General features: G+C 35.8%; 2 protein-coding genes and 2 pseudogenes across 2 annotated transcripts; 1 reads left to right on the top strand and 3 right to left on the bottom strand.

The window, feature by feature from the left end:
- Positions 1 to 7,283: 7,283 nt before the first annotated feature.
- On the bottom strand, positions 7,284 to 8,177 carry LOC127684813 (olfactory receptor 10AG1-like; annotated as a pseudogene).
- A 3,411-nt stretch (positions 8,178 to 11,588) lies between these two features.
- Positions 11,589 to 12,560, bottom strand: LOC127684812 (olfactory receptor 10AG1-like). The gene has a single exon (XM_052181638.1). It carries the CDS (start codon positions 12,558 to 12,560, stop codon positions 11,589 to 11,591), a length of 972 nt encoding a protein of 323 aa, XP_052037598.1.
- A 2,140-nt stretch (positions 12,561 to 14,700) lies between these two features.
- LOC127685567 (olfactory receptor 5W2-like) lies at positions 14,701 to 15,630 on the bottom strand. Its single transcript, XM_052182873.1, has one exon. It carries the CDS (start codon positions 15,628 to 15,630, stop codon positions 14,701 to 14,703), a length of 930 nt encoding a protein of 309 aa, XP_052038833.1.
- A 2,888-nt stretch (positions 15,631 to 18,518) lies between these two features.
- LOC127684811 (olfactory receptor 5W2-like) lies at positions 18,519 to 25,128 on the top strand (annotated as a pseudogene).
- The last annotated feature ends 1,526 nt before the right edge of the window (positions 25,129 to 26,654 follow it).

Below are 26,654 nucleotides of genomic sequence, written 5' to 3'. Positions count from 1 at the left end.
AGTCTTTGCTTCTCTTACCTCCCATCCAGGTCTCTGTTATATCTTAGAGAGTCCCCCTACCTCCCACCTCCCGAAGTTGCCTGTTTCCATTCTTTCTGCTGACTTTCATGGCTTCACTCCTGTTTCAACCCCCAATACCTGATCATATTCACTACTTTCCCTCCCCTTCCTCTCTCCAACACAGGTTCCTACCTCCCTCTTTCCCCGGTGATTGCTTTCTTTTCCATTCCAAGTGGGAATGAGACATTCTCACTTGGGCCCTTCAGTTGTTAACCTTCATCAGTTCTGTGGATTGTATTCTGAACATTCTGTATGTGTTTTTTTGGCTAATATTCATTTATTAGTGAGGACATACCATGCATGTCCTTTTGGGTCTGAGATACCTCACCCAGGTTGATATTTTCTATTTACATTCATTTACCTGCAAAACTTATAATGCCCTTGTACTTAATACCTGAAGAGTATTCCATTGTTTAAATGAACCACATTTCTGTATCCATTCTTCTGTTGTGGGACATCAGGGTTCTTTACAGCTTCTGGCTATGACAAATAAAACCCCTGTGAACAAAGTGAGGTGTGTGCCCCTTTGGCTTATTGGGTAATCTTTTGGTTATGTGCCTAAGAGGGGTATACCCATATCTTTAGGTAGATCAATTTCTACTATTCTGAGGAACCTCCAGATTGGTTTACAGAGTGATTGTACCAGTTTGGAATCCCACCAGCAATAGAGAAATTCTCCTTTCTCTACATATTCTAGACAACATGTGTTGCCATCTGTGCCGGCTGGTTTTGTGTGCCAGCTTGACACAGGCTTGAGTAATCACAGAGAAAGGAGCTTCAGTTGGGGAAGTGCCTCTATGAGATCCAGCTGTGGGCCATTTTCTCAATTAGTGATCAAGGGGGTAGGGCCCCTTGTGGGTGGTGCCATCCCTGGCCTGGTAGTCTTGGGCACTATAAAATAGTAGGCTGAGCAAGCCAGGGGAAGCAAGTCAGTAAGGAACATTCCTTCTGCTTCCTGACCTGCTTCAGTTCCAGTCCTAACTCCCTTTAGTGATGAACAGCAGCATGGAAGTGTAAGCTTTCCTTCCCAACTTATTTCTTGATCATGATGTTTGTGCAGGAATAGAAACCCTGAATAAGACTTCATCTAAGATTTTGATTTTAGCCATTTTGAATGGTATAAGGTAGGATTTCAAGGTCATTTTCACTTGCATTTAACTGATCACTAAGGACTTTGAACATTTCTTTAAGTGCTTCTCTGCCATTTGAGATGCCTCTATTAGAAGCCTTTTTTTTTTTTTTTTTTTTTTTTTTTTTTTTTTGGTTGTATTGTTTAGAATTTTGGAGGTTAGCTTCTTGAGTTCTTCATATATTTTGGATATTAGTCCTCTATCTGATGTGAGGTTAATGAAGATTTTTTTTCCCAATGTGTAGGCTGTGGATTTGTCCTATTGACTGTGTCCTTTGCCTTGCAGAAACTTTTCAGTTTTATGAGGTCCCATTTATCAATTCTTGATCTTATAGCCTGAGCCATTGAAGTTCTGTTTAAGATATTTCCCCCAGTGCAAATGACTTATATGCTCTTGCTCACTTCCTCTTCTATTAGAATTTGTGTATCTGGTTTATGTTGAGGTCCCTGATCCACTTGGACTTGAGCTTTGTGCAAGGTAACAAATATGGATCTATTTTCTTTTTCTACATACTTTCTGCCAGTTATACCAGCACCTTTTATTTGTCCCTTCCCCCACAGCATTGAGCTAGCTGGCAGCCCCCACTCTTCCACTGGTGTTATCTCTGGCCCTTGTTCCTTGGAAACAATAAGGAGCTTTCACCTTGATGACCAAGACTGCCTCAGGGCAGTCTCACCTGGAGGCCAGCAGAGACCTGCCAGACTGGAAGCAGGCGACCCACTGAGAATTAGAGCCAAGGAGTTCTTGGCCTGCTCCTTGATGTTGGGGGGCAGGGTTGTTTCCTAAAGACTATATGTCTTGGCAAAATAATATTAAAGTCAGTCTTGACTGGCAACTGTCGCCTCGACTCAATTTCTCTTTCACCCCCTTCCAGTTTACCCCCAGAATTCTCTTCCAGGTATTCCGGTTGGCATGTGGCCGTGGGCCGCTACATTTATTGAAAATGCTTTCTTTCCTATTTTTTTAAGATTAATTTATTTTTTATATGTAAGCACACTGTAGCTGTTTTCAGACATACCAGAGGAGGGCATTTAATCTCCTTACACATGGTTGTGAGTCACCATGTGGTTGCTGTTATTTGAACTCAGGATCTCTGTAAGATCACTCAGAACTAGCCGTATGGGGATAATCCCAGCATTCTGGGAGGCAGAGGCAGGTAGATTTCTGAGTTTGAGGCCAGCCTGGTCTACCAAGTGAGTTCTAGGACAGCCAGGGCTATACAGAGAAACGCTGTCTCAAAAAAAAAAAAAAAAAAAGAGCACTGAGTGCTCTTAATCACTGAGCCATCTCTCCAGGCCAAAGATGCTTTCTTTTGTTCATTGTATATTTTTGGCTTCTCTGTCAAAGATCAAATGTCTCTAAGTGTATGTGTTTATTTCTTGGTCTTCAATTAACCTGTCTGTCTCTGTACCAATAGCATGAAGGTTTTATAGTTTCCCTTCTTACATTGGAGTTTTCTACCGATTATCCTTTGTAGGGCTGGGTTTGTGGAAAGATATTGTGTAAATTTGGTTTTGTCATGGAATGTCTTGGTTTTTCAATCTATGGTGATTGAGAGTTTTGCTGGGTATAGTAGTCTTGGCTGACCTTTGACATGTGATAAGAGACATGCAGATGCTGAGAGTCTTCATGAGATCTGCCCAGGATCTTCTAGCTCTCATAGTTTCTGGTGAGAAGTCTGGTGCAATTCTGATAGGTCTTCCTTTATATATTACTTGGCCTTTTTCTCTTACTGCCTTTAACATACTTTCTTTGTTTAGTACATTTGGGGTTATGATTATTATGTGACTGGAAGTATTTCTGTTCTGGTGCAGTCTGTTTGCAGTTCTGTAGGTTTCTTGTATATTCATGGGCATCTCTCTCTTTAGGTTAGGGAAGTTTTCTTACATAATTTTTTAAAGATATTTGATGGCCCTTTAAATTGTAAATCTTCAGTTCATCTATACCTATAATCCTTAGGTTTGGTCTTCTTATTGTCCTGGGTTTCCTGGATATTTTTGGATTACAAGCTTTTTGCCTTTTGCATTTTCTTTGACTGTTGATTCAATGTTTTCTATGGTATCTTTGTCATCTGAGATTCTTTCTTCTCTCTCTTGTACTCTGTTGCTGATATTTGCATCTATGGCACCTGACTTCTTCCCAAGATTTTCTATCTCCAAAGTTATCTCAATTTGAGATTTATTAGTTGATTCTACTTCTATTTTTAGATCCTGGATGGTTTTACTCAGTTCGGTCACTTATTTATGTTTTCCGGTAATTCTTTAAGTGATTTTTGTGTTTACTCTTTATTGGCCTCTATCTCTTGACCTATATTCTCCTGATTTTCTTTATGCGATTTTTGTGTTTCCATTGTAAGGGCTTCTAACTTATTCATGTCCCCTGGATTTCTTTAAGAGATTTATTTATGTCCTTTTTGTGTTCCTCTAGCAACATCATGACCAGTGATTTTAAATCCAGATCTTGTTTTTCTGGTGTGTTGGTGTATGCAGGACTTGCTGTTGTTGGAGAATTGGGTTCAGATGCTGCCATATTGCCTTGATTTCTGTTAGTAAATTTCTTATGTTTGCCTTTTGCTATCTGGTTATCTCTGGAATTAGTTGGTCTTGTAGTCACTGACTGGTGCTTGAACCTCCTGTGAACCTGTAAGGCTATTTCTGCATGGCTAGATGACTGAGTTTCCCCTGGCACAGATTGCTGATGTGCTACCCTCCTCCTAGTTGCCCTTGGAGCCCTGATGTATCTTGACCCAAGCAATGCTATACTCTGGCTGTCTCTGTTGACTTGGAGCTGCCAGTCTGCTCCATCAGAGAGTGAAGATGGCAGATGCTGCTGAGGGGACTTTTTCCAATTGCTGATCAATCTGCAGGTCAAAAGACCCCTGACAGGGTTGGCACACAGATGGCCTGCAAAGCTGGTCAAGCCCTAGATACAGGCAAAAGCCTGACAGGCTGAAACCCAAGGGATGTCAGCCTCTGGCTATGTCTGCTTACCTGGCACTGTCTGTTAGATCTATCTCGTGTCAAGGGAATATTATTCTTTATATGTTTGTGTCATGCATGTGGAAGTCAGATTTTAATTTTTGGAGGTGATTTTCTTTCACATTTATACAGTTTCTAGGAACTCAAGTCATGAAGCTTGCACAGAATGTATTTTTATCTGCTGGGTCATAACCATAGTGGTTATTTTTTAAGTTATTGTATTAGGGTTCTCTAGAGTCCCAGAACTTATGGAATATATCTATATATTAAGGGCATTTATTTTAATGATCTATAGTCTGTAGTCCAACTAATGCAGCACTGGGAAACTGTGAATGGGAAGCCAAATAATCTAGTTGCTGCTCAGTTCATGGGCCTAGTTGTTTCATCTGGTCTTCTGTATAAATGGCATCCAGAAAAATTAGGTTCCAACAAATGTGCTGACAAGTAATTGCAAGCAGTCAAAGAACAGTGAGTCTTGCTTTTTCCGATGTCCTTATACAGACCTCCAGCAGAAAGTTTGGCTAAATTAAAGGTGTGTACTACCACACCTGGATCTTGATGTTTCTTTGTCTCAGGCTGACACTGAATTCAGAGATATCCTTGTCTCAGTCTACTGGGATTAAAGGCATGTACTACCTTGTCTTTTCCTGATGGCTAATCCTCAAGATCTCTGTGTCAACACACAGGTGAGAAACCTGTGTCTTCCAGCCTCAAGATCTGGATCAAAGGTGTGTTCCTCATTTCTGGATTGTAGTTCATTCCAGATATAGTCAAATTGGCAACCAGGCAGAGTCATCTCACTTATTATATGTGTATGCACATATGCTTGTGTGTGGTTATTTAAACATGAGTATCACAACTAACAAAGGCTAGAAGCAACAAGATCTTACTGCGTATGTAATTAGAGGCAATTGTCAGCTATAGTACACAGTGGTCTATCTTAATCTCATGTGTCTAGAAGAATAATATATGCTCTTTGTTGTTAGACTGTCTCTCCACAACACCAACAGCCACTGCTGGCCTGTCTTATATCTTTTAGATGGTAGTCATTTCAAGTGGCCAAAACCAATAGCACAATGTATTTATAATATAGTTTTCTTAAATGACTAAAGTGCTTAACAGTTTTCATGCATTGGTAAGACATCTTAATGTCATAAGCACATCTTCACATGACCTTCTCACAATTGTATTAGTTATTTGTAGTCTTATTATTGAATTGTTGACAGTTCTTTATCTTTAAAATGGGCTTTCACAGATGTAGGTTTGAAGTCAAAGCTGTTGGTTAGCATTATACATTGTTTGATCAAATTTCTGTGAGAATCATGTTGAAAGTACATGTCTCCCCAAGCAAGAGTATAGATGTCATCAGAGAAGAACATTTTTCTGGAGGCTATCATGCACAATTATTTTATATCCTCATTATTATTATTAGATTTGTTGCTGCTTTCAGAGTAAGGAGTGACTTTACTGTTTTTTCAAAGAATTGTTTTTATTATATGAGATTACTGCTTAATCAGTTTACTCAATGAAAATGAAAACATAAATCCTATGTCTCACTTTCCATTCTCATATCTAATTGTCTCTTAGCAGTCTATACCTCCTTTCTTCCTACTTTAAATATTCTGATAATTACTTAGGATGCTTGAGTTATGTTTTATTCATCAGTACAAGTATCCAATTTCACAAGTAACTATTTTACTCACATATTCTATGAAAGGGACTTGAGTTTTAAGGAACGTGACTTGGTTTATAAAATATTCTTGAGTGGCAGTCTGAATAATTTCAATGTGCTTCACTTTTTCTCAAACTGTCATAAATAGTTTGTTGATGATGTATACAGCACTGTATTTCAGATAAAATGAGTCATTTATTAGTCAAATTATATTTTCCTAATATTAATAAGTAGATTCCAGAAGCTCAAACCTGTCAGGGCCACACGTGCCACAGGATAGTTTAAATGTGGTCTAAAAAAAATCATAACATTAACAATATGTGTGTGTGTGTATGTGTGTGTGTTTGAATGTGTTGAATGAGTGTATGTGATGCATGTGTACATGCACATGCATATATCTATACACATGTGTGCTGTACAAATGTGTACCTATATAAGTACATGTCTGTGCTCTCACAGATGCCATAGGAGTACATGAGGTAAACTTCTGTATAGACCTCCACACTAAATTTTTAGGAGAGTTGTCTTTTAATTGAATCTAGTCTAGACACAAACAAGGTAAAGCAACCCTCCTACAGTAATGAGAGTGCAGATCATTCTCATATGCATATTTTAACACAGGCGATGGGTATTAAAACTAAAGTTATATAATTGCAAAGAAAGCTGTCTTACCAATTGAAAAATTTCATTAACTGTCATTTAAACTCTTTTATTTTTATGTACTTAATTATAAGATTCTGTAGCATGAACTTTGTAAAAAAAACATGACTGTTCAAATGTCAGAAACTTGGACACAACTGGTAGAAATTATATGTAATAAATACATCATCAAGATTTTTTGCACTGACAAAAATCAGATGGTTGCACAAAAGCAGCTTTTTATCATATTGTTATTGCTATATGATACACAAATTAATAGTAGCTTTACATATTTTTTCATTTTTATTTATACTGTGACATATATACTGTGATATATATCTGATATAGATATCAGGACTCAGAGAAACAGTATATTAATGTTAATTATTTTATCAAATGATATAGCAATTCACTCAAAACACATTGATATTAAAATACATCCTTTATGTATGTATAATGATGAGTGAGAGAACATTGGGATGATTATTTGTTAAGCTTTAGATAAATAATATATCATGTTTCAAAATTTTGAATTCTGTTCAAAGTTTTCCCATAAAAGCTGTTATTTACATCATATATAATTTACATTAAATGGCATTTTCTTTTATTATATTTTATTGAATACAGACAGATTAATATGTGCATTTAAAACAACAAATTTCAGGCTATTATTCAAAATAAAATAGGTCTTGAGAAACATAAAGGGATTATATTTCAAAAACTGAATAAAAGTTGACCTACTTAGGAACTGTATAAGAAGCAATTCCATCATTTGTTGCAGCACTCCAAGCACTATTTCATAAGTTACAATATTCTCGGTGCATCCATTATGTCCTTGTTCCTTAGACTGTATATCAGTGGATTGAACATAGGAGTCACAATGGTGTAGAACAGAGAGAGCAGTTTGTCAGTTCCTGGAAAATGGGTGGACTTTGGCCTCAGGTAGGTAACAGTTGCTGATCCAAAAAACAAAAAAACACCACAAGTAAATGGGAAGAACATATTGAGAAGGTTTTGCCCATCCTGTGAAGGTTGGCAACCTCAGAATGATGGCAATGATTTTGGTATAAGAGGCAAGAATCAGTGTGAAAGGGAAAGCGACAAAGAGCATAGCCACTAGGTAGACAGACAGCTCATGCACTGAAGTGTCCCCACAGGCCAGCTTGAGAATGGGCGGTAAGTCACAGAAGAAGTGCTCTATTTGGTTAGAATTGCCGAAATGTAGAGAGAATATTTGACAGGTTTGTCCTATCTGGACTGGGATGCCTCCAAGCCAGGAGCCTGCTGCCAGCTGAGTGCATTTTGTTGGGTTCATGACCAGAGGATAGTGCAGAGGGTTGCAGATGGCCACACAGCGGTCATAGGACATCACCGCCAGCAGGAAACACTCAGTGGCTCAAAGCATAAGAAAGAAGTATGTTTGCATGGCACAGCTGAGGACATAAATGTGTCTGCCTAGAGTAGCAATGTTGAACAGAATCCTAGGAAGAGTGACTGATAAATAACAGATTTCCAGAGAATAAAAATTTGCCAGGAAAAATAATAATACATGGGCTTCTGCCGTGCAGGATCAGTTCTAGTTATCACAATTATGAAGCTGTTTCCATTCAAGATAATCAGGTAAATTATGGAGAACATTCCAAACAGAAACCCTTGAAGGTTGGGAAGATCTAAAAATCCCAGGAGGAGAAAGTCCATCATAGTGGTAGTATTTTCCTCATTCCAGAATTTAATAAATTTCATCTCTAGGAATGATTCAAGCAAAAGTGAAAAATATTTGCTTTTACTTGGATTCCTATTCTCATGTATAAAGTAGTGATAACACTTGTTTAAAATTTCCAGTGCTTAAAAAAATTATGCCTTGTATATGCTCCAAATGTTTAAAACAGAAAGATTTATTTTTGCTAATGCATACAAAACAATCATACATATTTTTTGTTTTGTTTTGTTTTATTTTCGGTTTTTGGTTTTTGGTTTTTTCGAGAAAGGGTTTCTATGTGTAGCCCTGGCTGTCCTGGAACTCACTCTGTAGTCCAGACTGGCCTCAAACTCAGAAATCTGCCTGCTTCTGCCTCCTGAGTATTGGGATTAAAGGTGTGCTCCACCACTGCCCGGCTTTTCTTAAAGATTTATTTATTTATGTATTTATGTATTTATGTATTTATGTATTTATGTATTTATTATATGTGAGTGCACTGTAGCTGTTTTCTGACCCACCAGAAGAGGGTGTCAAATCTCATTACAGCTTATTGCTCTGGCCCCTCTTGGAGGTTTTATTTATTTAGTGTAAGTATACTGTAGAAGGACATGGATAGTGTTCATTCTGTTTCTATTTGGTGGAATAGTTTGAAGAGTATTGGTGTGCTGTCAGAACACACAGTGATGTTTAAGTAGGAAGTGGTTTCTACTCTGGGAATAAGTTCCATCCCCATGCTACATTCTACTGGAAGAAACTTTATGCTTCCTCCCACTTAAGAATTTAAACATGTAAAATAGAAACCAAGGTAAATTCCTTGTGTTTTGCAAAATTTGTTTTATTTTTAATGTTGTGATTATTAAGAAAAGAGTTATTTATTTATTTTATGTATATGAGTACACAGTAGTTGTCTTCAGACATACCAGAAGAGGGCATCAGATCTCATTACTGATGGTTGTAAACCACGATGTGGTTGCTGGGAATTGTACTCAGGACCTCTGGAAGTGCAGCCAGTGCTCTTAACTTCTGAACCATATCTCCAGCCCAATATATTCTTAGCATGTGTTGATCTTTGTAAGTGTTGAGACCTGCTCCTTTAAACATAACTGTAGCCATTTTGTATTCAGCCTCCATTTTTCTCTGAAGTACAATTAAGTTAAGTTTCTCAGACTCAACTTCCCAGAAATAATTATCCATAGCTGACACTAAAAGAAAATTACTAATAAGTGAAATAGCTACAGTTGGATCACCCTGTCATCTCAATTTTCTGAAATTTCCCTGTTTACTACCTGTCCATCACACTTCTTACCTCACTCAGGGTCAATCAGCAAAGGTTATCTATTAATAATACATTATCTAGTTAGCCAAAAAAAAATTATATGACTTCACAGTGTACCTTTACACTTTTAACCATGGTTTTTCCTATAGAAAGTCTCCTCTGAGGACAGACTGGTGTCACAATTAGGTTTTCTTCTTGTGGTCTTGGCAACCAGTATTACTGTGTGCATATATTAAACCAATTGTGTTTAACTGAGATTGTTGTACTAATGGTGTGTGGCAGCTCCCAGACTCCAACAGTAACATTCTCAACACTACAAATGCAAACAAGAAAACCTTGGGCTATATTTATGAATTGAGTTGTTTGGAGAGCCATTTTTAAACAAAACAATGCATATACCTGTATCTTTTTGTTGCTATTTTTCCACTAATATCTATTGTCCACACTTTCCATTTGCTTTCTGTTGATGTCATACTGACTGTGATCCAAAGCAACTTGCAGGAGGAAAAGTTTTAGGATGTTTTGTTTTGGTTCTGTGTGTGTGTGTGTGTGTGTGTGTGTGTGTGTGTGTGTTTCTTTATTTCTTTTTTGTTTTCTGGGTAACAGTATTAGTTCACCTAATACTCTGTCAATAAAGAAAGTTAGTATGGAGGTTTAAGCAGGAAGCTAGAGAAAGGAAGTACTGCCCAAGGGTTTACTCCATCTGTCTTGATCAACTACTTATGTAAAGCCCAAGTCTGCCTGTCTAGGGATAACACTACGCATAGGCTGTGGGCCTCCCATAGCAAGCAGAAATTAAGAAAACATCTCATTGACATGCCCAAAGTCCAATCCAAGACTCTGGAAAGAATTCCTTGATGAAAGCTGCAATTTTCCATGTGACTTTTGTTTCTGAGTACTTTAAAAAAACTAATCAGTTTATCTATATTCTAAAACAGAAACAAAACAAACCAAACAAAATCACTAACTTAAAAGTTCGTAAAAGATAATTACTTTGTGATAGTATATCAGAATATCTGCTCAAATGCTCAGTACATTATTCCCAGTATGCATTATCCCTGCTTCAGGAAGTTTGGAATTAGAACTCTCAGTTCAGGGCTGGAGAGATGGCTCAGCAGTTAAGAGCACTGACTTCTCTTCCAGATGTCCTGAGTTCAAATCTCAGCAACGACAGGTTGGTTCACAACCGTCTGGAATGGGATCTGGTACCAACTTCTGGTGTGTGTGAAGACAGATAAAGTGTATTTACATATAATAAATAAATAAATCTTTAAAAAAAAAGAAGTCTCAGTTCTTCTGCTAGCCACCCTTTGCTTTGCAGCTACAGACTCTAACCACCTTGGGTAGTAAATCAAATTAAATGTTTTTTTCACTTATGAAATCATGCACTTTGGAAGGTGAACATTACACAAAAATATATGTATTAAAATGGAATAGCTGTTTATTTGATAGTGAATACAGAACTTTGCCTTAACCTATACAAATTAATTCTTATTTGGAAATCATTACTGTTATAAAATCAGATATCTTATAATTAAATAGAGTTCTATAATGTTAATACAATGAAATACAAAGTGATATATATCAATACAGCTAAATGTTCATTGTCATATGATATGCTTCTTACTTGGAAATAGCTATGAAAATTACAGAAGTATATAAAAGCATAAAACATGTAACATTACAACTAGAAAACACAATGAGCAGAAAGCTGCTTTAGCCTAATATGACTGATGGAAATTTCAAGATTATGAGACAATTATACACTAGGAAAAGATTATTAGCATAAAAGGAACCAAGGCAAATAAACAGAACCAAAAATATTATCCAAATATTCACAAAAATGTTCACACAACAAAGATTAGCATTAGGTGGGATTTCACAGGAGAAGTGCCTGATTAGATAGGAATCATAAAAAGAAAAATGGAAAAAGAAAACATTTTCAATTCCACCCTAGTTAAATGATAAATCTACTGAAGTCAGAGAACACCACTACCTGGAAGCATACACTAGATGCTAGTTAACAGAGATTAGCAAATAGGTCTACAGATGACCACTTACAAGTAGATAAGAAGTAGCATTCCATAACAGGCAAGAGAAGAGCCCCTGTGTCACTAGAAGTTTATAGAGAACTTTAGACTTTAGAGCACACATGCTGACATTGTTTTCTACATAACAGTTTTCTCAGGGCACCAATCACATCGTTGTTTCTGAAGCTGTATATCAGGGAGTTGAACATAGGAGTCACAATGGTGTAGAATAGAGAGAAGTTTTTGTCAGTTCCTGGAAAATGGGTAGATTTTAGCCTTGAGTAGGTAACAGAAGCTGATCCAAAAAACAGAAACACCACAAGCAAATGGGAAGAACATGTTGAGAATGATTTTGTCTGTCCTGTAGCTGTTGGCAACCTCAGAATGGTGGCAATAATTTTGCTGTAAGAGGCATTTCTCATTATAAAAGGGACTACAGCAAACAGAATGGCCACTAAATAGACTGCTAGCTCATGCATTGAAGTATCTCCATAGGCCAGCTTGAGAATGGGCAGTAAGTCACAGAAGAAGTGCTCTATTTGGTTAGAATTGCAAAAATGTAGAGAGAATATCTGACAGGTTTGTACTATCTGGACCGGGATGCCTCCAAGCCAGGAGCCTGCTGCCAGCTGAGTCCACTTTGTTGGGTTCATGACCAGAGGATAGTGCAGAGGGTTGCAGATGACCACATAGCGGTCATAGGACATCACGGCCAGCAGAAAGCACTCAGTGACTCCCAGCATAAGATAGAAGTATGTTGGCATGTCACAGCTGAGGACAGAAATGTGTCTGCCTTGAGTAGCAATGTTGAAAAGAATCCTAGGAAGAGTGACTGATACATAACAGACTTCCAGAGTAGAAAAATTTGCTAGGAAAAAATACATGGGCTTCTGTAGTGCAGGATCAATTCTAGTTATCACAGTAATGAAGCTATTTCCAATTAGGATAATCAAGTAAATTATGAGGAACATTCCAAACAGGAATCCCTGGAGATTGGGAATTTCATAAAATCTCAGAAGGATAAATTGGGTAACTGTGGAGGCATTGAGCTTTGCTCTGATCTGTGTGTGTTCCATGCTTTGTGTTGACTCAGTCAGAATTGCTAGTCACGTTACTGCATTTGGTTTTCTTATCTTACAATGTGCCTGCCTCTGCTTCCCAAGCTCTGGGATTAAAGGCCTGTGCCACGACTGCCTGGTGGGGAAAGTCATTATTAATTTCTTCTATAGGTCTCACATAGTTTGATTTCAAAAGAATCTTTAAGCAGTTCAGGAGTTATGAATGAACAAGCACTTTTAATTTTACTGCTGCAGGTATTATAAGTGTGAATCATTTGTTTGTATATTTAGATAGACATACTCATTACTTTAGCATATAATTGATATTTTCTCTCTTTCCACATTTCAGTTGTTTATAATGTGAACTGCACAATCAGTCCTTAAGCAAAGGACATTTACATAATCACATTGAAAAAATATCTGACACAAATTTGTGTTACAAAGCATTTGCAAGATGATTGTTTATGACTTAACAAGTGGATATTGTAGCTCAGACAAAGTAAACAGGGAAGGAAAGAGAAGCTACTGAGAGACTTGACATCCATAACAGTCCATGTCACCATGCCCTTTATGAGGACTCTTTTCTTGGTTCTTAAGCTACATCGAACATCTGCAAATCTAAAAGTGAAATAGGTAAGTAGCCCATAAGACTTTGACAGTTTCCAGATACTCTGCCTAAAATTGTTCATTTCTTCTAATGTTAGTGTCTGCACTAACTTGTCTGGTCTATTTCATTTGATATGAGGGACAGAAATGAAAACAGGACAGTTGGAGGCTTCACAGTAAAATATAAACTGTGGCAATGTTATTGAGAGCAATTAGACATTTTTTATACCTTTATCAGAAATAATATAATGGAAATTTGCAGGATCACTACAGTTATAATTGCCAGGATTCAGTGACATTTGCAAGCTATACATAGTACTCAAGATTAACATCTAAAACTGATTGTCCTGTCCAACTTCTATGCTTCTTTGACTTCCAAGGTAATGTACAGAGAAACATAAAACACCCTGAATGTTCCACTGCCTGAGGAAGTATGTCAATCTCTCAGGAAGTGGAAGGTACATGGTTCCTCAGAAGTCAAGGACTCTAACTTGAAAAGTTGATTCCTTCCAAGGGAGCTAGGCCAAACCAGTTCCACGGTTCTGTACAGGTGAGGATATATTTAGATATGCAACAGGGTATCCTTGTCAACATTGCTGATTTTTTGAAAGCCAGACTTATATATTAACTCAAGAAACATATTTACATACAGATTTTGTTCTCTGACAGTTTAGAAGCTGATTAAGAGCTATTTGCTTGCTCATATAGTTTTTATCCATGATTTACATTAGATGATTGCCCTTATGACTAAGATGAAAGATGATTCACAGCTGGGACGTGGTGGCACATGCCTGTAATCCCAGCACTTGGGAAGCAGAGGCAGGCAGATTTCTGAGTTCAAGGCCAGCCTGGTCTACAGAATGAGTTCCAGGACTGCCAGGACTACACAGAGAAACCTTGTCTTGAAAAAAATAAAACAGCCGGTGTCATACACCTTTAATCTCAGCACTTGGGAGGCAGAGGCATGTAGATTTCTGAGTTCGAGGCTAGCCTGATCTACAGAGTGAGCTCCAGGACAGCCAGGGCTACACAGAGAAACCCTGTCTCAAAAACAACAAAAGAACCAAACAAAACAAAAAACAAGAAAGAAAGAAAGAAAGAAAGAAAGAAAGAAAGAAAGAAAGAAAGAAAGAAAGAAAGAAAGAAAGAAAGAAAAAAAAGAAAGATGGTTCACTATGAAAGAAAAATACAAAATACAGTAAGGTACCTATAAAATATTCATAATTTTAATCCAGAACATAATTTTGTAGCCTACCTTCACTTTGCTAAACTCCAATTTGCTCTATTATACTATGCTTACTGATATGAGTTCATTAGTTTGGATGATGAAAATAATGTCTTACTGAGACATTTGAAAAAGCTGTTGAAATGAGAAGAGAAAACAAATCAGTAATTGTATAAATCTATTATATTTAATTTATTCAATTAAAGATAAATAAGTACAGAAGACTGAGGCAAGACATCACCATTTGAAATCCAGCCTGGAAAACATAGTGAACAGTTGAAACTTTTATGTGAATAAAGAAATGTGGTATGCATTCTGAATGAATACTTAAAACCATCTTTTTCTTCTAATTTTCTCCAAGGCCTCTTTCACATCCTTGTTCCTTAAGCTGTAAATCAGAGGGTTCAGCATAGGGATCACAAGGGTATAAAATAGAGATGTCATTTTGTCTTGGTCAAGGGAATAAGAAGAACTTGGTCGAAAATATGTGAAGAGAAGAGTTCCTTGAAAAATAGCCACCGCGGTCAAGTGAGAGGTACAGGTAGAGAAAGCTTTGAACCTCCCTTCAGTTGAATGGATTTTTAAGACTGATGAGATGATGTAACAGTAAGAAACAAGGACTCCTGAGATGGTGCTCAGTTCAAGGAAACCATAAATAGTAAATAATGCTAACTCATTTACTTGAGTATCTGAGCAGGAGAGAAGGTAAAGTGGAGGTAGATCACAGAAGAAGTGGTTGATCTCATTAGACCCACAGAAACACAAGCGGAATGCCAAAGTTGTATGTATCAAAGCATCTGATGTTCCCACCAGGTAAACTCCAGCCATGAGCATAGAACATTTCCTGCTGGACATGTTTGCTGTGTAGAGCAAGGGGTTGCTAATGGCCTGGTATCTATCAAAGGCCATGACTGCCAGCAGCACACACTCAGAATCTGCAAAAGTACAGGAAATGAAGAACTGCAGAGCACAGCCCCAGAAGGGAATTGACTTGTTCTTGCCAAACATATCTACCAGCATCTTGGGACCAATTGCTGTGGAATAGCAGAGATCACAGAAAGATAGGTGGCTCAGGAAAAAGTACATGGGTGTGTGCAGCTGGGGATCCACTATGATCAAAATGATCATACCAAGATTCCCCAGAAAATTGATGACATAGATGAGGAGAAAGACGGTAAACAGTGTCCTTTTCATCTCTGGGTTATTGATAACTCCCACAAAAATGAATTCATTCAAGGAACAGTTTCCTATATCCATGCTTTCTTCCACTCTATACATAAAAATATTAATAAAAATTATTAGTAAAAAATTCATTTTAATGCTAGATATCAACAGTGTAGTTATGAGGAAGAATTTAATTAATTCATTTCTCATCTAATGTATACTATAAAAATTTCTGAGTCCTGTTTCTTTCCTGCAAGATTTTCTTAACCTATTTTTCAATATCAAACTGACCAATATCTGGGATAGACAGTCAAGAAACTGAAACTATCCACCATTAGGGTCTAGGACTTTATACATAGTCTCTAACGTACATACGGTTTAAGTTAGTTACTACATTTAGATAGATTTAGATATACTCATTCTCACTTGACCTTTGTACAATATGAAATAAATAGAAATAAATAGACTCAGGTTGTTCTTTTAGAGAGTATTATTCTTTAAGATATTAATTATTCAAATCAGTTTACTTATTTCATTCTTGAAAGACCACATGATCTTAAAATAATTTTATTAGTTTATAAATAGTGAGTGATAACTATATTAACTAAATTTGCCAGGTGGTGTTGGCACATGCCTTTAATCCTAGCACTTGAGAGGCAGAGGCAGGTGGATTTCTGACTTTGAGACCAGCCTTGTCTACAGAGTGTGTTCCAGGACAGCCAGGGCTACACAGAGAAATCCTGTCTTGAAAAAACCAAAAAAAAAATTAATTTGATTATAAAAATGTAGAACACAAGCATTTATTGCTAGCAAATAAGGTGGTTAATCATTTTCATTTTGTCTTATTATATTTTAAAATATCTTTAATTGAAATAAACTTATACCACTTCTCTCCCTCTCTTTTCTTACTCTAGCTAGACCTGTTACCTTACATCAACCTACTTTTACACCCTTACTAAGAAATTGAGAGCAAAATTTCATTATATAGCATGTATATATTATGCATCAGTATATGCACAAATAAATATAGAATCGTTTGACTGTTTTTGTTGTATGTATCTATATAGTTTCAAAAGTAGCCAATTTTCTTAGTACATTTCTTGGCTCTACCATTAGCTGAGACATAAAATAAAACTTATTTGATCTTTGATTCTAGAATCTATTATATTTTACAGTAGGACTCCTTACCCAACAGTAGCAGTGGTTTGGTACCAATGGATAATGTGATTGATGAGTTAGATGTCTAAAAACAAGCAGTATCTAAAGAATTTATCACATACAGTTTGATTTCAGTAGTCAAGTTTTCATCACAATGAAAACCAGCAATTTCAAGGAAGTATAATAAATGTTTGAAAATGCATCTGCTTTGACCTTGCAAGTATGTTTATTTTATACATATGTGAAACATATCCATATACTTATTTATATATGTGTTTAGATGGACAGTAGAAAGGAAATGTTAGATCTTTTACCTTTTTAGATTATGTAAATACTATGGAATGTATTTCATAATTCACTGACATGGCATGCATTATCTGTGACGCTTTAATCCAACCATTTATATTTCATATTTAATTCTCTTAAATATATATGTATGTGTATAAAATAAGAAGAAGTAGGGATTTCCTATCTAAGAAGACTAAATTAAAATAGTTCAAATGTTGTTTCTGTTACTCTAAAGATATTTGAGACTCATGAATCTGCTTAAAAATTATTTTCATTCATTACTCCTAATAATTTTTATGCCTAGTAATATTTTAAGTTGAGCAGGCAGAACATCATCATGAAAACACCTGTTTATAAAAAGATAAATTGAAATTGTTTTGCTTTACACTGTTTCTAAAGATACAGAAATATAGGAACTCACCTTATGAGAGTAGTTCTTAGCTGCCTGAACACCGTGAAGGTGATGTTTTATTGTTCCAATTGTCATTTGGGACTAAAGGTTTTGAAACCATTTCCCCCAGGATTTGTCATGAGTGGTTACTTTCTTCTTTATTGGTCTCTGTAAATCCACCATTATCTTTAGCAAAGATGTAGTATGAAGTGTTTATTATTTTCGTTAATTATTCAATTTTAATATGTGTATGACAACATACACACAGATACTTACACTCACATTATGATATATTAGATGACTAAACTTTGCTCTCCAAAGTCAAAATCTAGAAACTCAAACTTTAAACAGCCATACTTAATCATTCCCAACTCTCTTTTCTTGTACATTTCTTCATTAGCATTGAATTATTTGCTTTATTATCTGACTTTGAAGAAACACTTTACTTAAAAAAAAAAAGATTTCTTCATTTTCATTTCTTGCATGTGAGTGTTTTTTTCACCCTGAATAAGTTTACATATCCTACAGAAGTGTTTAATGCCAACAGAGGGCAAAAGAGAGCATTGAATCTCTAACATTCAAAGTTACAAGCAGTTGTCTACTGTCCTGTGAGCCGCAGGACCCATAGCCAGTCAGTTAGCTTTTGCAAGATATACAAACAATATCTACCCAGCTCTATAGTATCTATCCTTTAAAAATGACACTTCAAAATTTATGTGTTTTTCAGAATGTCCATAAGCTCATCTATATCTCCTCCCACTATCTAATTGCAGAACATTTTTCATCACACTTTTTAATAATCAGAAATACTTTTACTTCATCATTTATAATTAATACAGTAACTAAAATTTTAGGAGTTTGTTTTTAAATAGTATCAAGGGGAGAGAACATTGTTGTGCTGACCCTGAACTGTCATGGAAACCACACAGCTTTTTGCTGGGTTCTGATTATAGCCAGTGTTCCCATTGAAAGTATGATCTTTGTTGTGCTGATGATCATTCCTTCAATAATTAATCTTTCAAAAATATTTATCTAAATGACCATCAAATTTTATTAGTTTTATTTTCATCTATTAAGATGATATTAATTTAACCCTATATGCTGATAATGGGTCTTTAAAGGGTGACTTTGGAGACATAGAAACATGGCAATTGAGATTCAGAAGCAGCAGGGTGGTGGTAGGACACGCCTTTAATCACCTCACTTGGGAGGCAGAGGCAGGCAGATTTCTGAGTTCGAAGCCAGCCTGTTCTACAGAATGAGTTCCAGGATAGCCAGGGATACACAGAGAAACCCTGTCTCGAAAAACCAAAAAAAGAAAAAAACAAACAAACAAACAAAAATCAAAAAACAAAAAAAGGAAGAAATTCAGAAGAAAAAAAAAGCTGGTGAGATGGCTCAGTGTTTAAGAGCACTGACTGTTCTTCCAAAGGTTCTGAGTTCAAATCCTAGCAACCACAGGGTAGCTCACAAACATCTGTAAGGAGATCTGATGCCATCTTCTGGAGTGTCTGAAGACAGCTACAGTGTACTTATATATAATAAATAAATAAATAGATAGATAGATAGATAGATAGATAGATAGATAGATAGAGGTCCTATATATTTAAAAGAATAAAAAAGAAAAGAAATGCAGAAGCAGATAGAAGTTTAAGACTACTTGGTAGAATGTTTTGTGTTATGTTTTAGGGAAAAGGATGAAGGTCAGTATGTGGCACAAGTTGAATTCTAGAAAATATGCACTTTTCTTTCACAGTAAACTAAAACTCATTTTGAAGTAACAAAATGGCTTCTGATCTTAAGATGGAATCAGTCTGGTTCATCGGTAGATTTACTTCTTTGTATTTATTGAGATGATCTTTATATTGAAGACTGCTTCTATGACCTGCTTCCCTGGCATTACTTACGTCGCATAAAATTATTCATTCTGCTTGAGGCCTGACAATCATCCCATATTGCCAACATAAAAGGCAGCTTGACTCTAGAATCAGAAAAATAGTTTGACTCAGAGCGAGGTGAGTCTGCTTATATATCCTGTTATGTTCTGAGACTCATTGTTATTATTGTTATTATTATTATTGGTGGTGGTGTTGTAATTCATCCAACTGTGGTCTTTACTCAGCCAGGGTAAATAGAGGTTAATTTAAACTATTAAGTCTAAAGTACTAAAACCAAACTTGGTGAAAGGCCGACCACATTCTCAGCCCAAGCTGTATCTGCTTAGGCAGTCCACTCTGTATCTGTTTATGACATCATTATCTTATTTTCCCTATATAAACTGGCCCTGAACACTGTTCAGGGTCATAGTTTTCAACTCCACAATCTGTGAGCTCTGACTGATCAGTCTTGAGGTGTTTCTTGAATAAACTATCACAGTCTGACTGAGGTCAGTGTTGGTATGGAATTTGGAGTTACTCCTAGACACAAACACTTTATTTCTAACTTCTGTAATTGGTTTTTGTTGTTATAGTTTCGTTTGGTTGTTTGGTTTTGGTTTTTTGAGTCAGGGTTTCTCTGTGTAGCCATGGCTGCCCTGGAACTCACTCTGTAGACCAGGCTGGCTTCGAACTCAGAAGTCCACCTGTCTCTACCTCCAAAATGCTGCGATAAAAGGCCTGTGCCACCTCTTCCCGGCACTTTTGTAATTGTTAATGTAACTCATTTTTGGCATCCATTTGTTTAACTACTTTTGTCTTACATAAATAAGTTCACCTAGATCAAGATGAAAATAGCTTTAATGAACAATTTACTAAAATTTCCTAATATTTAATTAAAAATTGTTAGAACCTATGTTAATGGGAGACAGTAATCTATAATTCTGTTGCCAGGCAGAGAAACTCTGTCTTGAAAAACCAAAAAAAAAAAAAAAAAAAAAAATCTATAATTTTATTTTTGTTTCACTGTTTCCCATGGTATATTATGTCCAAGAGGTTATATCCTATATGGTTGTTATCCGATTCAAGTTGTGAACAATAACCCTAAACCCTTGCCAACCTATCAATATTAAGATAGCTTTACGTCATTTGTTTCTATAGTCTTGTAACAATCTCACAATATAAAATTCATTCATGCAAACATCAAAAAGCTCAATATTTACTAATTGTTCAGCACTTTATGGGATTTCTTTAAATATTTATTTATTTATTGTATGCATATGAGTACACTGTAGATTGCACACATGGTTGTGAGCCATCATGTGGTTGTTGGGGAATTAACTCAGGACATCTGCTCACTCTATCGGTAAGTACATTGTAACTGTCTTAAGACAGACCAGAAGAAGATGTCAGATCTCATTATGGATGTTTGTGAGCCACCATGTGGTTGCTGGAATTTGAATTCAGGACCTTCAGAAACAGAGTCAGTGCTTTTGACCACTAAGCCATCTCTCCAGCCCACTTTATGAGTTTAAAATTCTTAACTGTGAATTCTTATGTAGAAAATAATCATCCATAGCAAAATTAAGTTGCATATTTTCAACACATTGCCAAAGATGAAATATTTCTAGCCCAAAATAGAACAATTGGAGCTATATCAAAGAATGATTCAAAAAAGGAAGAAAGGAAGAAAGGAAGGAAGGAAGGAAGGAAGGAAGGAAGGAAGGAAGGAAGGAAGGAAGGAAGAAAGAAAGAAAGAAAGAAAGAAAGAAAGAAAGAAAGAAAGAAAGAAAGAAAGAAAGAAAGAAAGAAAGAAAGAAGGAAGGAAGGAAGGAAGGAAGGAAGGAAGGAAGGAAGGAAAGAAAGAAAGAAAGAAAGAAAGAAAGAAAGAAAGAAAGAAAGAAAGAAGGAAGGAAGGAAGGAAGGAAGGAAGGAAGGAAGGAAGGAAAGAAAGAAAGAAAGAAAGAAAGAAAGAAAGAAAGAAAGAAAGGAAGAAAGAAAGAAAGAAAGAAAGAAAGAAAGAGAAAAAAAGAGGTAGGGAGAGAGGGAAGGAAGAAAGGAAGGAGAGGATGAAAGAAAGAAGGAAAGAAAGAAGACTAGAAGGAAGGAAGGATAAGAAGAAAAAAGAAAAGAGAAGAGAAGAAGAGAAGAGAAGAGAAGGGAAAAGAAAAGAGGAAAGAAAATGGCTGGAGAAATGGCTCAGCTGTTAAGAGCACTGACTGCTCTTCAGAAGGTCCAGAGTTCAAATCTCAGCAACCACATGGTGGCTCACAATCATCTCTAATGAGACCTGACTCCCTCTTCTGGAGTGTCTGAAGACAGCTACAGTGTACTTACTTATAATAAAAAATTAAATTTAAAAACAAAAGAAAGAAAAAATGAACAAACATAGCAAGGCCAAAATCCAATAGGCCAAACACCAATGCTTGCAGCTACATGTCGAGTGTATGGATTTATCACACATTTCTCTTGATGACAAAAGACTTAAGTAGCTCTTTCAACTTCCTACTGAATCCTTAACATATCTTTTTAGAGCTACTTCTTTTGAGTTAAGTATAAGGAAGTTCCCAACTTATGTCTGAGTTTTTTCTATGTTGTTGTGTTTAAGCACTCTATCTGAAGGAAGCAATGGATAGGAGTGAAGGGATTTTGTCACCTTGTACTTCAAGGTCATGGTCCATAATCAATGGAATTCAGAAATGGAACCCAAATAAAAACTGTATCAGCAACCACAGAAGCATGCTACTTACTGACTCACTCAGTCTCATGATCAGCTAGCTTATCAATCCATCCCAGACCCATTCCAGGGATGGTACCTATCAATCTCATATTACTCAGTTCAGTTTCTCATAGACATGGACATTGAAGATAGCAGTCTCAAATGGAAAATTTCTTAGTTAATGAACTGTCTGCTACAATGATTTGATTTATGTTGTGGCATATTCATTACACACACACACACACACACACACACACACAAACACAAACCAGGTTTATGTTTTGTATTCTCACAAAGCCAAAGTCTTCCTAGCCTTACAAACACTACATGAATGGCTAAAGGGATGGCTCAGAGGTTAAGAACACTGACTGACACTCCAGAGGTCTTGAGTTCAATTCCCAGGAATCACATGGTGGGTCACAATCATCTGTAATAGGATTTATCTGATGCCCTCTTCTGGTGTGTCTAATGTCAGCTACAGGGTATTGATATACATAAAAATAAAATAAATAAATAAACCTTAAAAAATAAACACTACAGGACTACCTCAGTGTGTTTCAGGCTAGCGCTTGCCTTTCAACAACATGTTTTACATATTTTCCAAAATAAATTTAATTTCAAATTTTTATTTTGACATACCAAGTTAATGATAATAGTAAGAAAGTATAGTTCCATCTTTAAGGAGGAATGTCATGTAGTCACAGGAGAGCAAAAAGCCATGAAAAAAAAGTAATAAAGTAATAACATGTTTTTATAACAACAAATCCTAAGGGGAAGGGCTGCAGGGATATAAATCCCAAGTGGGACATGATGTAGTAAAATGCTGCCTTCCCCTTTCTGCTAAGGAAAATCAATCTTCTCAGGTAAACTCCTAAGATTCCTAATCCAAAATATAAGATTAAAACTTACATTTTCTGAAAAGATTTATATAGTTTTAAGATTAATGAACGTTTGTATCCTACTTGGATCAGTATGTCTAAAATCTAATTAAAATACTATTTTATCTTCAATAATGAAGATTGACTATCTTATTAGTATCTATTATTAGTATCTATAAAACCATATTTTAATAATTTTAATGGATTATTAAAAGATATTTCTTTTTTTTTTTTTTTTTGGTTTATTTCAAGGCAGGGTTTCTGTATGTAGCCCTGGTTGTCCTGGAACTCATTCTGTAGACCAGGCTGGCCTTGAACTCAGAAATCTGCCTGCCTCTGCCTCCCAAGTGCTGAGATCATTTCAATTTGTATGTACATATATGTGTGATTTCAAGGACTTTGTATTCTATATCAGCATTTTTGATTACCTTTTTGTAAAACTTTCTTAAGATAAAGATTATGGAAATATTCTATTAAAATAATAAATTTTAAATTTCAACTCTTTCTATATAGGCAAATTCTCCCATAAAGACACATGCCTATGTTCTAATTTTCATGTTTTCTAAATTGCCAACACTTGGAAAATCATAAAACTTCACATAATTGCACATAACCATAAGGACATTTATCTCATTACACTTCATTTAGCCTCATATTTTTTCAGTGTTTCTAATATGAAATACACAATATATTCAGCTATGTATATATGTGTGTGACTTCATATTAATTACATAATTTTTTAGCCTTTTCCATTGAATGACTATAAGATTTTTCTTTTGGTTTCAAATGACCCCCTCCAAATATTATACAAGTATTATGGCCAACAAACATATCTTGAAACAAAGTATTTAGGAATTATTTGCCGCTTATCATAAACTAATTAACAGAAATTTTTTTTGAGAAACAGTGGAAAAATATTAGCTTTTCTTTTGGTTAGGAATAGAGGTCTCACTTTTAAACTCTGAGTTTTCATAGAATCTTGATGCTTGGGGAATAATTTTACATATATCTGAATATTAATTATAGTGTATTTGAAACTTAAATATGTTGTCATTTATTCTCACTAACTTAGGATGTAAATATGTATTATTTTTAAGATTATAAGATGATATAATGGTGAATATATTATTCCTGTTAAGGAAAGGAAATTCAGGAAGACTAATGAATGGATGATATTTGGAAAAAATGTTTTTAGATACCAGAGTTTATTAATTGTTATGTGAGAGAGATTATTAAAATTAAATGATTCAATCTTATTTGAAGATTGAAATATAATTATATAAGTATTTGAGGATAAAATAAATTAAAACTAAAATAATTTTCCGTACAATAAAGGTATTTTGAATATATGACTGTTAATTTTTAAAGTTTATCTAAGAAACACGTACAGGGGAAATTGCTCCTCTCTGGATGAATTCATTTTTTTAGGAATTACTGATAACCCTGAAATGAAAGTGGCCCTCTTTACCACATTCCTACTTGTTTATCTCATTATTCTTCTTGCCAATCTTGGGATGATCATCTTAATCGGAGTGGACACTCAGCTGCACACACCCATGTACTTCTTCCTCAGCCACCTCTCTTTCTGTGACCTCTGCTATTCCACAGCAATTGGACCCAAGATGCTGGTGTATCTTTTAGCTGAGGATAAATCAATTTCCACAGTTGGATGTGCACTGCAGTTCTTGTGCCTTTGTAGATTCCGAGTGTCTACTGCTGGCAGTGATGGCCTATGATATATACCAGGCCATCAGTAACCCCTTGCTCTACACAGTGAACATGTCCAGCCAGCTGTGCTTCCTCCTGATGGCTGGGGTTTACCTGGTGGGAACAGCAGATGCTTTGATACATACCACCTTGGCCTTCAGTTTGTGTTTCTGTGGGTCCAATGAGATCAACCACTTTTTTTGTGATGTTCCTCCTCTTCTATTAATATCTTGCTCAGATACGGAGGCAAATGAGTTAGTTACATTCACAATTGTTGGGTTTATTGAACTAAGCACAATTTCTGGACTTCTTGTCTCTTACTGTTATATCATCTCATCAGTCTTGAAGATCCGCTCTGCTTTCTCCACATGTGCCTTCCACCTGACTGCAGTTGCAATTTTTCAGGGAACTCAGCTCTTTTTGTATTTCCATCCAAGTTCTTCCTACTCTCTGGATCAAGAAAAAATGACATCCTTATTCTACACCCTGGTGAATCCAAGGTTGAATCCTCTGATTTACAGCCTGAAGATCAAGGGTGTGAATGAGGCTCTTGAAAAGTTGAAGAAGAAAAGGTGACTTTATATCAATTTCAGATATAACTGTACATGTTTTCTTTTAATTCATTCTCCATCACAAAACATTGTATAATGTACTAATTAATAACTATATATCAAAAAGCCTATCATCTAATATTAGTAACATATTGCTTCTATCTATGTCTAGCTTTTAACAAATGTCATATTATATTCTCTCTTTATAGAAATTTAACTAACAATTTCCATTGTGGCCAGATTGTGTATATTGACATTCATTCAATGTAAAATTTAATATGATGTAGTGTATTATTCATTGATTTTGGGAGATTTGGATTTTTCAAAGAAACCTATGTAGTTAACTGACATTGATACATACATGTGTGTGTGTTTGTATGTATGTGTATATACATACTTGTATAATTAATGAATATTCTCATAATTAATAGATTTTAGAGACTATGTGCATAAATCTATTGACTCAGCACCTGAGCCAACTCTCTAATCCAGTTTTAAGATACCACTTTTTAAGAGGTAGATACTCTGTCTCTACAGAAGGAAAAAAAGATGCTTTCAGAGAAGAGGAAATAGTCTGTGTCATGACTCTGATAGTAGTTTTCTTCTGTGGGTACACATGTTTGTAAAATCCATTATGCTTGATTAACACAAGTACCTGTCTTGGCAATGACTAAATGGAAAAAGCATGGAATACTTTATGTTCATGAATATATACTTTAGGGCTTGAAGAAAGTACAAAAAATGTTGTGGATACAAATCTAACATAATTGTTAATAATTATGTTACTAAGTGATGAGTATCTTGACTTTGAATATGTCTTTGGTATAACTTTTACACAAATTGTTGGATAAGACTTCTTGTTGCTAAAGCTCTAAAGATTCTTTCTGCAAAACTCTGGTTATAGACATAAGGTTATAGTATATTGAAGATTTTCTCATTTTTTTTTCAGTCACAGTTTCAGTTCTAAACTTTCCTAAGCTCATTCAGTTTTACTGGTTCTAGTAGCAAATGAATTTTCATGAAAATATATCAGAATTGAAGATCTAGTGCTGCTCTCTTTCATATGTGTTTCATATGACTTATCAGCAGATGCAAGTCAGATGATGCTATTCAGTTCCAGGTGTTTGACCTGATGGACATTTCGATGCTGAGACAGATAACTCATGTCTGACTCTGACAGTGTTCAACAAAGTGATTACCAGGAATTCTAAGGGATTCTCTAAGCATCGGGTTGTGATGGGCAAAGTTCATCTCAGGAAAGTTCTAGATGACAGAAGGTTTTTACCTACAGGTTTTAGATGCTTGTTAGGCCTAACATCATTCTGAACACATCATGTCAAAACCAGAAGGCTCCTTACTGAGGAGTTAGCAACTCAAAGTCTTGTCACATTATGCAGAAAGAACACACCATCAACGTGATTGTTTCTGCCCTCAGCTCTACAGTTCTCTCTGATCTGGCAAACAACACAAAACCTTATCATTGGATAGATGATGTGAACAAGAGAGCACAGAACGACCAACTAGGAAACACTTAGAACTAGCCCTTGCTTT

Source organism: Apodemus sylvaticus, chromosome 5 (genome assembly GCF_947179515.1).
Source record: "Apodemus sylvaticus chromosome 5, mApoSyl1.1, whole genome shotgun sequence".
Classification (NCBI taxonomy): Eukaryota; Metazoa; Chordata; class Mammalia; order Rodentia; family Muridae; genus Apodemus; species Apodemus sylvaticus.
This window is presented reverse-complemented; position numbering and strand designations above follow the sequence as displayed.

Coding starts and splice junctions, on each gene's coding strand:
- LOC127685567 (XM_052182873.1), bottom strand. CDS start 15,630: ATGGATATAGGAAACTGTTCCTTGAATGAATTCATTTTTGTGGGAGTT.
- LOC127684812 (XM_052181638.1), bottom strand. CDS start 12,560: ATGGAACACACACAGATCAGAGCAAAGCTCAATGCCTCCACAGTTACC.